Raw genomic sequence first — 16,897 nt, forward strand, 5'->3', positions numbered from 1 at the left:
GTATTATTAATAAAATTCCAGAGTCAGAATTTGGGGTAAACATGACAGAACACATAAGCAACACAGCAGCCACATTTTCTTCTTACCTCCCCAAATCCTCAAACCAAATGGGGGCTTAAATTCTTTTTTTCATTTCCCAAATGCTGAGATTAAAGTCATGATCCACTTCTTGCCAGATCCTGTGGTCCACTAGTGATTGTTAGCTCTGCCCTCTAATATCCAGGCAAGAATTTATTTCTCCGAACAAGAACAAAATGTCATATTAAAAATTGGTAAGCCTAGTGAGTGAACATTTGTAGCATCAACAGACTAGGGACTCAAGAACTGGGAAAAAAGAACTTATTATGGAACCAAAATAGGACTGTGGAGACCATGTTACAGATATAGCCCTTTGTGTTCATGGATTTCATGTACATGAACATGATCATGCTATAAAAAAATAGGACCACAGCAAGGTGCTCCAAGCAGGTGAAAAAGCATTTGCAGGGCCTGCTGGCTGAGGGCACCTTTAGGAATGTGACCAGGATTGGCATGTTGGAAAGGCAAATGAGGTACTTGAGTAGAGGCAGCAGAAGCATGGCGCAAACAAGGACAAAGTCATTGCTGACTGATATGTCACCACAGGCCAGCTTCAGCACATCCAGGACCTTACAGGTGAAGTGTCTGAATACTTTTTGGCCATACAAGGGCAGTCTCATGGCAATGACTGTTTCTGTCAACAACCCAAAGAGGTAGAGTACCCAGAAGTCTCTTGGAGGCATGAAGAAATACCTGTGGCTCATGTGCACGGGTACCTGAGTTGCTGACAAATAGCAAGGTAGTGATCACAGGCCATGATGACAAGCAGCAGGCATTCTGTGGAGCCTGTGGAATGTCTCAGATGCATCTGGATGTCACAGCCATTAGAGAAGATGGTCTTCTGGGATGAGAGAAGGTGGAACAGCATCAGAGGTACAAAGGAGATGTGTAGCAGATTCTCTAAATGGAAATATTACTCAGAAATTGTATATGAGTGTGTAGGCAGAGATCCAACATGCACATGGCCGTGAAGGCAGTCTTCCGAGCAGGGTCACCAGGTACATAACTGAGCACAGAAGAAAGAGTAGGTGCTCCAGGGATGAGTAGTCAGAAAATTCCTTCAAGATAAATGCAGAGACTTTTGTACTGCTTCTGAGCTACATAACACAGAGTTATGCCTGGATACATAGTAGAGTAAAAGGACAGAGGATGCAGGGTATGGAGAACACAAAAATTGTTAAGGTCTTTTCCAACATAAAAACATGTTCTGTGACTTGGGACAATCTCCTAATTTTCTGTAGGTTACAGCGCATCCATGTGAATAGTGAGGATGATATCCCTAAGAGGGTTTATATGGAAGTATGAATAGGCAGACGGAAGAATCAGAGAGCCAATGCTGAATGAGTAATAAAGGTCTTTACTGTAGGACTTCTTGAAACCTTCAAATGGCTAATGTTTATTGGTGGCTTTCCAAAAGCAATGTACATTATGCACTTCCAATCTTATCTGAACTTACATCCACTTCACCTCTGGTCCTACCCCCAAGAAGAGCCCTGCAAACAGCATCTGAGAGTTGATAGCCTGGATCAGAGGTCCTAAAACTTACACACATACTGGAATTATTTGGAAGACTGTCAAAACACAGTGTGTTTATCTTCCAGAGATTCTGGCTTAGTTCAGGTGTGTGCTGTTGCTGCTCTCTTAGCACAGGGATGAATCTCTAAAGGTCCTGCTGACTCTGCTGCAGCCTCTAAGCCATGGCTTGCCCTGTTCTCACTGTCTGGAATATTTTTCATTTTCCCCTCACCTGTAGTAGCTGATCTGTCTCTTGGTTCTGTTTGTCACACTGTGTACTTTGTATCTCGGAAGTGGGCAGCTACTGACCTGTAAACCCATGAGTAGACAAACCCCAGTGAGATAATCTGGTAGGTGCTTTGTATGGGCTACAGCTTTAGAAGATGTCTCTTTGTGTTTACATCTCTATTTCAGAATCAGAAATGATTTTAGATTTAGATAATGACTATCCTTCTCTAAATCCAAGCATGATGTTAAAGGAAAAATTTCGAGTTTCTGTCTCTTAACAGCTTTCTGTTTTGGGACAGAAAGAAGATCAATTTTAAAGGAATATTTTACATTCCTTCATGCCCATTTTCTCTATAACTTATCTTTCAATGAATATATATTTACATGAACAATGTTTAGATTTTCAACAAAGAACAGCTTCCAAGAGGAAGATATAGGGGCCCCACAATGTCTCTACCTGGTTGATATGACGGCATGATGCTGATAGCTCTGAGACTGAGTTATGGGTACAAGCTGCAGATATGGTGCACCTTCTTACAACGTTATGACCAGAACTCCAAATAAGAAATTCAGAACAACCCTATCAATACTCAGAAATCATTTGCAATTATTCAAAATAGCAATCTTGAAATTTAACCATCATTTTACTTTTATAAAATCCTGTAGAAAGGACATCGCCCCCATGACATCTGGAAGCAATTCTAGAAGATGCCATCCTCTCTCCCAACGTTTGTCTTCACAGTCAGGGACAACATTTAAGAGTTGATTATTACTCATATAGGGTGGTTGGTTGGTTGAAGTTATGTATACCCAGAGATCTCAAAAAAGAGGACAAATTGAATGGGATAATAGGTAGATCACTTATTCACACTCATAGTAGTGAGTAAAGAATAATTGTGAGCTATTATTTATGAATAATTTACATTGGTATAGATTTTGTATATTGATACAAATTCAAATTAAACTTTTATAGAATATATGGCGATTTTTGTTTAGAATATTTGTAATACCTATGCAGTTATTTTGTCAGACTTCACAACCCATCTACTCAAGTAATATTGTTCTTCTCAGGCCTTTGATGGGGTTGAAGATCAGATAAGCATAGTGACCATCCTCTTATGGTCTAATCAAGCCATTCCTACTACAAGTCTTAGACGCCTTAGGATAGAATGTTTATCAAAACATTAGAATGTATTCTTTGTGTAATATGGTTTATGCTGGTTGTCATTCTAACTTTATACTTGATATCTGTTTCTTGTATACATAGTTTTGTATTGAGTTTGGAATTTCTTATTTAAGCAAAAGGGGTAGGTGCTGTGAGAGCTCCTTCAGGCACAAACCTTAAGATACCAATTCATTTGGACATGGTCTCTTACATTATAAATGAATCTGTAAAGTGTGCGGTCACTTTCTTGATTGCAACTCTTGATTCTGGCTGCTAGATTTATTGTATACATGATCCATTCTCTTGTAGGTACTCATTGGACCTCTAAATGGCCCGAGATATTCTTACACTCTAACTTGGTATTTTCAAAAGTTAAAGATTCAATTAGTACTCACATCGTTCAGGATTTGTCACTCTGACTTGTACAGCCTTCAAAATACAACATATAAACATTAACTCAGTGTTTAATGCTGAATTTAGAATGAATGCAGCTACATTAAGTAAAATCAAACACGTCTCTCTCATGCGTTTGTGTGTATGTATGATTATAGATTTAGGAACATGGGGAGATATGGTACAAATCTTTAATTTTCTTTTGGAAAATATGTGTGGGTTGTTTTTAATTAAATCAGTTTGGCTTAGCAAGAGGAATTATTTTATTCAGGTACAAAATTAAGCAAAGTTCCAAATTTCAGCTATTCATTTCTTACTATCGCCTTGTTTATTTCACCCAATAACTACTATGTTTAACAGTAGTTAAACTGTTTTTTTATTCAACTACACATTTATCCCCTCCTCTCCCTTTCTCTCCCCTCCCCTTCTCTCATGATACACATGCTCCAAATTTACTAAGATCTTGTCTTTCTCTATGTCCTATATAGAACAGATTTATGTATGTCTGTCTTTGTTTCCTCTTTGTTGTCTATGTTCTCTGGCATTGTGAATTGTAGGCTGGCTGTCCTCTATTACATCTAAAAGTCACTTAGGAGTGAGTACATATTATATTTTTCTTTTTGGGTCTGACTTTACTCACTCTTTTATGATGCGTTAGATCCATATATTTGCACAAAAATTTCATAATGTAATTGATTTTATCCACTGTGTAGTACTCCATTGTGTAAATATACCACCATTTCTTTGTCCATTCTTCAGTGGAGGGGATGTTTTCAGGTCCTGGTTCTGAACAAGGAACGGTGCTGTGAATACAGTTGAGCACTTGTCCTTGTGGTATGATTGAGCATCCATTGGGTACATATGCAAAGTATTGTTGCTGGGTTTTAAGATAAAATGTTTCCTAATTTTCTTTCATTCTTTTTTTTTTAATTTTTGACTTTCCAAGACATGGTTTCTCTTTAGCTTTGGAGCCTGCCCTGGAACTAGCTGTTGTAGAACAGGCTGACCTTGATGTCACAGAGATCTGTCTCTGCCTCCCAAGTGCAGGGATTAAAGGCATGCCTCACAACCAGGCAATTGGCTTTCTAATTTTCTGAGGAATAACCATACTGATATCCAATGTAGCTGACTCAGTTTGTAACCCCACCAACATTTGAGCCACCATATCCCCTCCAGCTTAAGTTGTCATCAGTGTTTTGATCTTGCCTATTGTTACAGCTGTAAGAGGGAATCTCAGAGTTGTTTTGATTTTCATTTCTCTAATGACTAAGGAGTTTGGAAATTTCCTTAAGTGTCTATCAGCCGTTTTAGATTCATATGTTGAAAGTTTTTTATTTAGGTCTGTACTCCATTTTTTATTGGATTATTTGTTCTTTGATGACCTTTTTTTTAGTTCTTTGTATGTTTTGAAGATCAGTCCTCTGTCCAATGTGGGGTAGGTGAATATATTTTCCCATACTATAGGCTGCCTGTTTTGTATTGTTGATCATGTCCTTTGGTTTACAAAAACTTTTGCTTCAGGAGATCTCATGTATCACTTTTCTCAGTGTCTGTGCTTCTGCAATTATAATTTGAAAGTGGTCTTCTTTACCAATGTGTTCACGTGTACTTCCAATATTCTGTTTTATGTGGTTCAGTGTTTTTGCCTTTATGTTATGGCATTTGATCCACTTGGGCTTGAGTTTTGTTAAATGATGATAGATGTGGATCTACTTTCACTCTTCCCCACATTGATATTCAGTTATGCCAGCACCATTTGTTAAATATGCTTTCTTTCTCCATTTTATATTTTTCATGTTTTGTCAAAAATCAGGTGTAGTAGGTGAGTGGAGTGATGTCTGGGTCTGAGCATCAGTTCCATTGGTCCTCCTATCTGTTTTTGTGCCAACACCAGGCTCTCGTCAGTACTGGAGCTCTATAGTAGATTGAAGTCACGGAATGTGATGCCTTCAGAAATTACTTGTTATGTATGATTGTTTTGGCTATCCTATATTTTTTTGGCTTTTCTATATGAAGTTGAGTGTTTGTATTTTGAGGTCTGTGAAGAATTTTTATGATATTTACATGGGGATGTTATTGAGCCTGTAGATGGTTTTTGGATAGGTTTTCATTTTTACTATGTTGATTTCTATACAACAAGTTCAAGAGACATCTTCCCATGCTCTGGTGTCTTCTTCAAAGATTTAATGTTATTTTCCTACAGTCCTTTCACTTCCTTAGTTAGTTATTGCATAATATTTTATATGATTTGTGGCTATTGCTAGGGGTGGCATTTCCATCATATTAATTCTCGCCATCTTTCTTTTTCCAAAAATATTCCTTATAACCACCTTCTATCTACCTTCCTGATGACCACTCCCAATCTCCTGATAACATAATTATACTCCAACTTCTAAAGGCACTTTTATACAAAACATAAAAGTAAACGTATGAGAGATTTGACTCTTCATGCCTCTCATATTTCACTTCATGCTATCCTTGGAGCTTAAATACATTGTTGAAACTGTTAGTAGTTTATGGTTCTGGTTTGAGAGCCAAATTGTGTTTCTTTCACAGGCCTTTTTAATGTTTTGGCTGTTTTCAGGGAGATGTTCTTTCTTTATTTAGTTCTAGATTCAGAGACAATTTTTTTTTTTCCTTTGGCTCTGGTTTGAGAACCAAGGTTGGAATACCATTTCTGTAACCAATAAGGTTTTATCCATTACTTTGCTGGTTCAAACTAAAATAAAAAGAGGTATCCTGATGCTTAAACAGATTGTTGACACTATCAAACATTCTTCTACACAATAACTGATTTTGGTTAACTGACTGTAAGTGGCTTAACATATTAAAGAACAATTTAAAATAAGCTCCCAGGGACTGGAGAGATGGCTCAGTGGTTAAGAGCATTGCCTGCTCTTCCAAAGGTCCTGAGTTCAATTCCCAGCAACCACATGGTGGCTCACAACCATCTGTAAAGAGGTCTGGCGCCCTCTTCTGGCCTTCAGGCATACACACAGAATATTGTATACATAATAAATAAATAAATATTTAGAAAAAAAATAAGCTCCCAGTTTTTTCCTCAGGTCCAAAAGATTATGATAATATGCACAAGCTTTCTCAGATGATTACACACAAAGCCTTACTCCTATATGAAGCACAAAACATTGTGACACTGAATTAATTTATAGAATTTCACTACTGTTGAGGGAGCTGCAGGCTGCATTCCTGCCATCTGGCTCCTGGCCCTCTGGATAGCTTATGCTCCGAAATAACAACACACAAACTGTATTCATATAAACACTGCCTGGCCCCTTATATCTAGCCTCTTCTGGCTAACTCTCAATTCTTGCCTTAACCCATATTTAGTAATCTGTGTAGCCTCAGTTTTACCGGGAAAGATTCAGCATGTCTGACCTGACGGCTTGCATCATCGTGTCTGCTCTGGAGAGAAGTGGCATAGCATCTGAGCTCACTTCCCTTCTTCCCAGCATTCTGTTCTGTCTACTCCACCTACCTAATTTTCTGTCCTACCAGGTCCAAGGCACTTTCTTTATTTAAGCAATGACCTTCCTCCATCACACTACAGTATGATTTTTTTCTCATCTTCTTGAAGAATATACAAATTAACTTTAGAGTTTCTCTACAGGAGGGCTCATATTATGTATTTGGAAATGATTGTAAAAAAGGATTTACCACAGATTCCACTCACAGGTATCTCTAGAGTATGTTTCCTTTTAAGCCTTTAAGAGTACATGGGTTTGCAAAAGCCTTATGGAACTGATTTTGTTCATATGGTTTCTTTTAAGTATGTGTTCTTCTATGGATTTGAAGAGAACCATGTTGTGCAAAGGCCTTACCACATTGATAACATTCATAGAGTTTCCTTCTCTCCAGTATGTTGTCTTTTATGCCAGAGAAGACTATTTTGATATGCAAAGGCCTTACCACATTGACTACATTCATAGAGTTTCTCTACAGTGTGTGTTCTTTTATGCTATTGAAGGTGATTATGACGTGCAAAGGCCTTACCACACTGATGACATTCATAGGGTTTCTCTCCAGTATGTGTTCTTTTATGGTATTGAAGGTGACTGTGAAGCGCAAAGGCCTTACCACACTGATTACATTCATAGGGTTTCTCTCCAGTGTGTGTTCTTTTATGACTTTGAAGAGTACCATGTTGAGCAAAGGCCTTACCACACTGATTACATTCATAGGGTTTCTCTCCAGTGTGTGTTCTTTTATGACTTTGAGGAGTACCACGTTGAGCAAAGGCCTTACCACACTGATTACATTCATAGGGTTTCTCTCCAGTATGTGTTCTTTTATGGTATTGAAGGTGACTATGACGTGCAAAGGCCTTACCACACTGATTACATTCGTAGTGTTTCTCTCCAGTTGGTGTTATTTTATGCTTTTCAAGATGATTTTGATAAGAAAAGACTTCATCACATTGCTTAATTTCACTTTTTTCTCCGCTATGTGTTTCTTCTTTCCTATGCAGATGAATGTTATAAAACAAGGCTTTAGCACAATGAGAATATACTGAAACATTTTCCACAGTTTTATTCAATCCTGCAAGGATAATTTACACATGTAATACCTTTACCACATTCAATACACTGTTGAACCTCATATCTATATGAATTAACTTCATATTTTTCCAATGATAAAAATGAATCTGGGCTGGAGAGATGGCTCAGTGGTTAAGAGCACTGCCTGCTCTTCCAAAAGTCCTGAGTTCAATTGCCAGCAACCACATGGTGTCTCACAACCATCTGTAATGAGATCTGCTGCCCTCTTCTGGCCTGTAGACAGAATGCTGAGAATACTGTATACATAATAAATAAATAAATCTTTTTAAAAAATGAATCAAATATCAAGGTTTTTTAACTTGTTTAAAATCAAGTTTTGTTCTCTCATTAGGTGTCATTTTCCATCAAGAAAAATATTTGTGGGGCTGAAGAGATGGCTCAGTGTTTAAGAGCATTGCCTGCTCTTCCAAAGTTCCTGAGGTCAATCCCCGGCAACCACATGGTGGCTCAAAACCACCTGTAATGAGGTCTGGTGCCCTCTTCTGGCCTGCAGACATACACACAGACAGAATATTGTATATATAACAAATAAATAAATGTTTTTTTAAAAAAAATAAAAATATTTGTGCTATAAATTACATTGTGCCATGGTTTATCTTTTTATCTATAACTATACCTGTATTTCTTCTAGGATATTTTTTTACATTTTTGAAAAGAACTGCACACACGGAGTGCTTCACCAACTTTACTGCTTCATAATTCTACTATACTATAAATCATTATACATATAGTAAGTGAACTTAGACATCTGGAAGTATTTGCATAGACCTAGAACTCATTTTTTTGTAATGTAAGTTTGTATTTATGTATTAGCCATGATGCTAGAAAATAAATTAACTTTGTATTTTTGGATGAAATTCAATATGTATACTCTACATGAGAACTACAGTTTTTCTTCTTAATTGTTTTTAAGGAGAGGTATGCTAAATCTTTCCATAACCCTATGCTCATACACTTGTGTCAGGAGTGATATATATATATATATATATATATATATATATATATGTATATATGAAAAGAATAATAGTGAATAGAAGATTTCCACAAAGAATCCTCAAGGTTTGACTTTCACAGACTTGTGGTACAGATCTTAAGGTTTCTCCACAACAACTGCCCCTTGACCCCTGACTCACCTTCTCTCATTAAACTTAGCATAATCACCAAAAGTATATGAGTAATAAAAGGCTTACCATGGGCTACTGAATTAGTAGAAAGTTTTGTAGCTATACTCATCATCACTGAAATATGTATACATTTTCTGTCATAAAACAAATGAACCAGCAGTTCTACAACATAGCTCTCATGGTGCTATGAATCAAATGGTGATATCTGGTTAGGCATTGCTTCCTAGACTTTTTCTTAAATGAAGGCTTTGCAGATGCAATTCACATACATGAAATTGAGGTATATGGATTTGTGAGAATTTTATAACCATCAATGCATTTAAAGCTGTGCTTATTTACACTGCTGCTTTTGTTTAAAAGTTCCAGAACACATTACAAACTATTCAAGGGAAATTGTTAGGAACTTGCACAAGAAAATTACCTTGCATGTCTTTTAGAACATTGACAATGTTCTTTGGTGTTCAGGTCTTCCCAAATGTATCCTAAAATACGGTATCAGAATATATATGTTATATTATATAAAATTGTACAACAATTAGCTCATTATCTTAAGTGCACCTAAGAACTATGACTGTGTTGTTCACCTATTCTTCTTCATCTAAAACAAATTACAGAACAAAATCATTAACTAAAGAACAGTTGTCTGTCATATTTTGAAACATGAAGGAAATTCATTTTCACCTATAGCTGTGAGGTTCATGTAGGTCTCCAGTATCACATCTTTGTAGAGAGTTTTCTGGGAAGGATTCAGTAAATCCCACTCTTCTTGAGTGAAGTTGATATGCACATCATCGTAGGTCACTGTCTTCAAAAATATACCATACATGTACACAATGTAAGCATGACAGTGAAATTCATACTTCTTTGAAAGTATAGTTTTATGATTCTGGTGTTCCCCATTATTATTCCATAACATAGACAGCCACTTTAGAAGGAAATTGAAAAGGTGAATCAATTCTGTTATTTCATATACCCTTTGTATAGGATACTAACTTATAAGAGCAATATCTATTCACAGGGAGAGAAAAAAAGAAAAGATCAACAGTACATTGTATGCATAAGAAATTATATAGAAAATTAATGACTACAGAAAGAAAAAATAGATGGACAAACAGGGTGAATTGATGGATTTTGCCTATAACCACAACACTCAGAAAACAGAGGTGGGTATATTTGTGTCTGAGATGAATGACAGTCAAGTCTATGCAGTCACGTCCAGAAGTGGTAGAAGTATACATTAATACCATTCTCCATTGCAAACCTCAATGAAACAAACAAAGCCATAGAAAAAATAAAAGGCTTTTATTGAAGTCCCTACAAAGAATTGTTTTCACTTCAGGTCTGTATTCATCTTCCTGACACCTGAATTACCCTAACATAAACTGCAATACCAATAACATTTTGTAGAAAAAGAACTGCCTGGGCTGAAGAGATGGCTCAGCGGTTAAGAGCATTGCCTGCTCTTCCAAAGGTCCTAAGTTCAATTCCCAGCAACCACATGATGACTCACAACCATCTGTAATGGGGTCTGGTGCCCTCTTCTGGCCTGCAGGAAAACACATAGACACAATATTATATACATAATAAATAAATAAATATTTTTTAAAAAAGAAAAAGAACTGCCTGTATAAAACACTTACAAGTGGACAGATGAAAGCACTAGAAATATAAATGTTGGTCATAAATAATCAACACAGAGCTGGAGAGAGGGCAGAGTAATACAGTGCTCTTGCTCATCTTCAATGGAGGTGGACACATTTGCCAGTACTTGTGGGGATTACAACTTTCCATTTTTCCAGGGTCAAGATTTCTGATATCTATTGATCACTCTCATGACCAGATATCCCTATAGTACATATCTATGCAGACATATAAAACCATCAAATTGATTTTACAAAAATCAAAGCAAGCACAACAAGCAAAAAGATGTTCATATAGCTGCAATTTAATGACTCAAAATACTCAGGCAGTATTAATGTTATCATTCCATGGAATGGAACCCTAGCAATCTGAGTGATACTCTCTGTCAAATTTTAAAATTCAAGATAAGAATGAAGCTCAGCACAGCAGCATATACTTGACATAAAAAAATACCTGCATTCCAGGGCCATCATCCAATAACATAACAACAAATAGAGCCAGGAATGATGCCTCCCTTTACTTTCAGGAATTTAGAGCCACACAATGACTCAGATAAGCAAACAAAACAATTAAAACACTAGGTTACCAAACTCCTGAGCACTGAACAACAACTGTTTCTGCTATATCTTCTGTGATTTAGAGATTGAGCCTATAATGATGGTAAAAGCATTTCAGTTTAAGTAGAAAGTTGGCTGATTAATGTCAAGCACAACACGGTAGATTTAAATGTCAGGAAATTACTTGAGGGTATTGAGACTCATAATATACAATGAGGAATTTCATCTAGAAAGGCTTCTCCTACTAAAGATCCATAGAAAATTGAAAACAAACCACTAAGGAAAGAAATTTGTTCAAATACATGATCATTTCTGGGAGGTTGTTCATTCAGTCAAGTACATTCTGAACCCAGTCACTATTGGCTCATGGTAAACAATGGAAAAAATGCATTTAGTCATTGCAATGATTCACATTTAATGATGCTTGAAGAAGGATGCTTAAAAGAAACCCAACACCTGCTCAGAATTAAGAAATAGATGTTTATTTATTTAGTAGTAGACTCACAAATAAGAATCATGTGCTTGAACAGAGATCAAAAACCGAGTAGACTCACAAATAAGAATCATGTGCTTGAACAGAGATCAAAAACCGAATCACACAGCCAGAAAAGAGGCCAGACTCATGCTCTACGTTGGCATATATAGTGTATGAAGCCATGCACCAATGGGTGGGAAACCACTGGCTGTAAGGCTTCCTACAGCACCCCCCCCTTTTGGTTAAAGACGAGTTCTAAGCCCAATACACAATTATATACAATAAGAACAATATAGTCAATAATTATCCTATCCTAACTAGTTTAAGTCTTGTATAATAAATAACTTGGCCATGTCATGAGAGGAAATTAACTGTAACTATCTAGTCTTCAACCCCATCAAAGATCTGAGAAAGGACATAATATTACTTGAGTAAGCAGAAAGTTCAATCAAGCAACTTTCAAAATGTGCAACAAATTACAGAGACAACTGGCTACCTGGGCAATCATGCAAATTCTCATTTGCAACATTGAAGCAACCAACTTTGGCTAAGACCTAGAATAACTGACACACCATTTTCAGAGGTAGGAAAATTTTCAAAACCATCTTACCTCGTCTTGTCAAGATTTCACAGATTTACTTATCTATTTTCGGATACCATGTATCTTTTTTTTTTTTTGGATTTTTGAGACAAGGTTTTCCCATAGCTTTTGGTTCCTGTCTTGGAACTAGCTCTTGTATACCAAGCTGGCCTCAAACTCTCATAGATCCACCTGCCTCTGCCTCCCGAGTGCTGGAATTAAAGGCATGTGCCACAACAGCCCGGCGCTGGATTCCATGTATCTTGTCAGTGGTGGAGACATGACCATGCCTTTGCCCAAAGTCAGTTTTGACAACAAGAAAACAAGTTCTCCATGCAAGAAAAGAGCCCATATCTTCCCTCAAGTCTGCCTTAATAATTCTGACTCCTACCTGGCCAAAGTCCTTTAAACCTCTAGGGTAATTCTCAGTCAGGTTGTTGTTAGCTGTGTCCTGACTCCAAGCAAGCTTTATTATGAGAACATGATCAAAATGTCATACCTTTTCCCCCTTCTTACTAAATAAAAAGTGAAGAATTTAACTAACACAGTAAAGCTATATACAAAACATACAACAACTATATACAAATATATATAGAAAAGAATGAACAATCAATTTGTATTTGGTAAATTTAGAAAAAATACTTTATTATCTATCCTATTTGGTAAGTCCAAAGTGTTGTACCTAAATCATTTTTTATCCCAACCTAAAATAAACTTTTTATTTCTCTTAAGCTTACATATTTCGTGCTAGTTACTAAGTTGTTTCAATTTGGTAACAAGAGAGAGAACCACAATTATCTAGTATTTAACTCCATTAGAGACCTGAGAAGGATATAATACTACCTGAGTAAACAGAAAGTATAGTGTTTATCTATCTCCATGCAGAAATCTCAAGTTCAAATAGATCAAAACATAAAACCAACCACACTGAACTTCAGAGAAGTGAAAGTGGGAAGTACGCTTACTTGAACACATTGATACAGGAGACCACTTTCTAAATATAACCCCCGCAGCAGAAACACTAATAGCAATATTTAATAGATGGGACCACCTAAAACTGAGAACATTCTGAAAAGCAGAAGAAATGTTTAATAAAATGGCAGCCTACAGGATAGAAAAAGGTCTTCTTCAACCCCACTTCAAACAGACGGCTGATATCCTAAATATATAAAAAGCTCAAGGAACTGGTAATCAGAAGAACAAATAAGCCAATGGGGAAAAATTGTACAGGCTTAAACAGAGAACTCTCAACAGATGACTATAAAATGACTGAAAGACACTTAAGGAAATGCTCAACATCCTTAGCCAGTAAAGAAATGTAAAAACATCTCTGAGATATCACCTTACACCTGTAAGAATAGCCAAGATCAAAAACACTGAGGACAGTTTATGCTGGAGAGGATGTGGGGTGAAAGGAAAACTTCTACATTGCTGGTGAGAATGCAAACTGGTATAATCACTGTAGAAATCAGAATGGTGATTTCTCTGAAAATTAGGACACAACCTACCTCAAGACCTAGCAATAGCACTTATGGGTATAACAAATGATTCTCAATCATATCACAAGGGCATGTGTGCAGCTATATCCTTATCAGCACTATTTGTATTAGCCTGGTAACAACCTAAACACTCCCTGACCAAAGAATGGATGAGGAAAATGTGCTGCATTTACACAATGGAGGACCACACAGCAGAAAAAAAAATAATGACATCTTGAAATTGTAGGCAAATTTATGGATCAAGAACACATCATACTGAGTGAGGTAACCCAGACCCAGAAAGACAAACATACAATGTCCTCACTCATAAGTGTCTTTTAGACCTAAAGCAAAGAAAACCAGACTACAATTCTCCACCCAAGAGAACCTAGATAACTAAGAGGAATCTAAGACAGACATACATGGATCTAATCTACATGGAAAGTAGAAAAAGACAGAATCTTTTGAACTAATTGCAGGCATGGAGATCATAGGAGAAGGTAGAAGAGGGGAGGAAGGGAAGAGAGCAGAGAAAAATATATACCTCAATAAAAACAATTTTAAACAACCAAGAAATGACAAAAACAACTGACAGCCTGGACAGTCACCCAAGATTCCACTGTACTGTTGGACTTTTAACTTTAGCCTGTAAACCTAGAAGATATGACCAAGTTTCTGTAAAGCAGGAATTTTGAAGGATTGTCCTGCTTTGCCATGGCAATGCTCAGCTGTCACTTTCTTCCGTGTCCTGCCTATCTAACTTGGACAGTATACTGTCAGTAGTTAACTCAAAGGGCAGTTTCTTGTCAGTGCCTAACTCTTGCCCGCAAGAAAGTTAACTACATTTAGTCATTTCTATGATAGCCATCATTTCTCTGAAGTAGACTGGTGTTGTCAGGAACAGACATGTCTTGCCGTAAAAGCCTTATATAATCATGACATCTTAAATGCCATATTTTGAATATGAAATGTTTGATGACTTATTTAAATGTATTTTTGGTCAGGGAGTAATGGTCATGCCTTTAATCCCAGTACTTGTGTGGCAGAAGAAGGTTGATCTCAGTGTGCTCCAGGCCAGGCTGGTCTACAAAGTGATTTCCAGGAAAACCAGAGAAATACAAAGGAACCCTATAATGAAAAAAAAAATGGAAATGAAATGTCTTTTTGTTTCACCTTGAAAGACTCCCTAACATGACCATAAGTATGATTATAATATGTAACTATTAACCTGTAATTTTATAATAGCTTATAATAGTAATTTTAAGGACAAGAGATTTGTTTAACATTGTAAAGTGACTTGTTGGGCACACAACAATACATAAGAGTAGAAATAGATTTACAGAATGTTTTATCAAAAATAATTTTGAATTTGCATGAATATACACAAATATGTTATTAAGATTAGAAATATCTATAATATAACAAAAATAATCTCAAATATGTATTAATATACAAAAGCCATACTAATGTAAAATATATATATATATATATTATTTTTTTTTTTTTGGTTTTTCGAGACAGGGTTTCTCTGTGGTTTTGGAGCCTGTCCTGGAACTAGCTCTTGTAGACCAGGCTGGTCTCGAACTCACAGAGATCCACCTGCCTCTGCCTCGCGAGTGCTGGGATTAAAGGCGTGCGCCACCACCGCCCGGCTAATGTAAAATATTTAATAAAAATAATTGTTTTTATTTAAAGTGAATTGAGTAATCTATCATTTATCCTATAATTTATACATCTTCCCATTTTCTTTTCAGAACAAGATACCTGAATATAAGCTCCTTTGTTTATATTTGTTTATATGTTTTACCATTACCCCGAGTCACTTGTTACCACCTCCACCTCAAGGATGACATAAATCATGACCTAATGCATGACCAAACTGCTTCCCCCAACTCTTGGAAATATGGGAACCATGTTTTAAAAATTATTTTTTGATGTCTATGGGCAATGGCATCTATAAGGGTTTCTGAAATAAACTTAGGATAATTTCAAGTCATGGGAGCATTGCCTGTATTATCTCTTGTCCAGTCTTTGTGTAATGGGAAAGTGGAGGAATTATCTCAAGTTCTGGCTAGTGTAGTACATGAGTACCATCTTAGATAGTAATCTTGGACTTGTCCTGAATAATACATAGCCCAAAGCTGACTTTTGGAGGGTAATCAGTTTAGTGGCATACCACACTCTAGGAGGAATCAATGGCATGGGGCCCTAAGCCCCTGTTTAAGATTTTAATGGTCACTGCTAAGAATGATCATGGTTTACAAGAAATATTCTGTCTGTGTGTATGTCTGCAGGACAGAAGAGGGCACCAGACCTCATTACAGATGGTTGTGAGCCACCATGTGGTTTCCGGGAATTGAACTCAGGACCTTTGGAAGAGCAGGCAATGCTCTTAACCACTGAGCCATCTCTCCAGCCCCTAGAAAACCTTTTAAGTGCTGTATCTAGTAAAGCTCAAAGAGGTTAAAGGAGCATAGTTTTTTATTGATATACAGAATTCAAAAACTAAATTTTAAGTTACTTGATAAAGATTTAGACCGAACATCATGAACAGTAATTAAGAAGAACCCTTTAATAAAATTAGATTTTAGATGTAGTGCAAATTGATCTTATTCATAAAATCTGTAGTCAGATAGTAGGGCTGAAGGCTGAAAGATTAGAGAAGCACAGCATCCAGCCACTAGTTCTTAACTTTATGAAATTCGCAGTCCAATATGGGAGCCCACGTGTGACTCAGTTTCCATCTGGAGTCATTTCAGACTTAAAGATTCCATTTGTGTTCAAGCATGTCTGCTGTTCTTCCAGTAACCTTGGGGGCTGTGAGTAACATCTGTGTTTCTCAACAGAAAAAGCATTTTGCTCAGCTGAAAATGACTATTTTTTCTATTAAGCTATGGGCTAGTGTAGGCCAGCCAGGGGCACTCCTTGTTAGTGATTAGAAGCTGCCGAGCTGAACCAGTTAATTCACAGGTTTGAGTTGCCTCAAAGCACAGTGCAGGGAGATGGGGAGCTGACTGTACTGCTTTTTTTTTTTTTTTTTTTTTTGGTTTTTCGAGACAGGGTTTCTCTGTGGTTTTGGAGCCTGT

The 16,897-nt window shown here is 36.8% G+C and overlaps 1 protein-coding gene and 1 pseudogene across 1 annotated transcript; both read right to left on the reverse strand.

The window, feature by feature from the left end:
• Positions 1-317: 317 nt before the first annotated feature.
• On the reverse strand, positions 318-1,914 carry LOC121458824 (annotated as a pseudogene).
• A 5,507-nt stretch (positions 1,915-7,421) lies between these two features.
• Positions 7,422-9,906, reverse strand: LOC121458825 (zinc finger protein 431-like; the record flags this gene model as incomplete). The annotated part of the gene is made up of 3 exons (XM_041668157.1): positions 9,762-9,906; positions 9,502-9,562; positions 7,422-7,857 (listed from the first exon to the last, which is right to left on the reverse strand). Coding segments are annotated over exons 1-3 (642 nt in total), but the record flags the coding sequence as incomplete, so codon positions are not given.
• Positions 9,907-16,897: the final 6,991 nt, after the last annotated feature.

The sequence above is a fragment of the Microtus oregoni genome, unplaced genomic scaffold (genome assembly GCF_018167655.1).
Source record: "Microtus oregoni isolate MIOR12 unplaced genomic scaffold, Mior012 000018F_ref0000195, whole genome shotgun sequence".
Classification (NCBI taxonomy): domain Eukaryota; kingdom Metazoa; phylum Chordata; class Mammalia; order Rodentia; family Cricetidae; genus Microtus; species Microtus oregoni.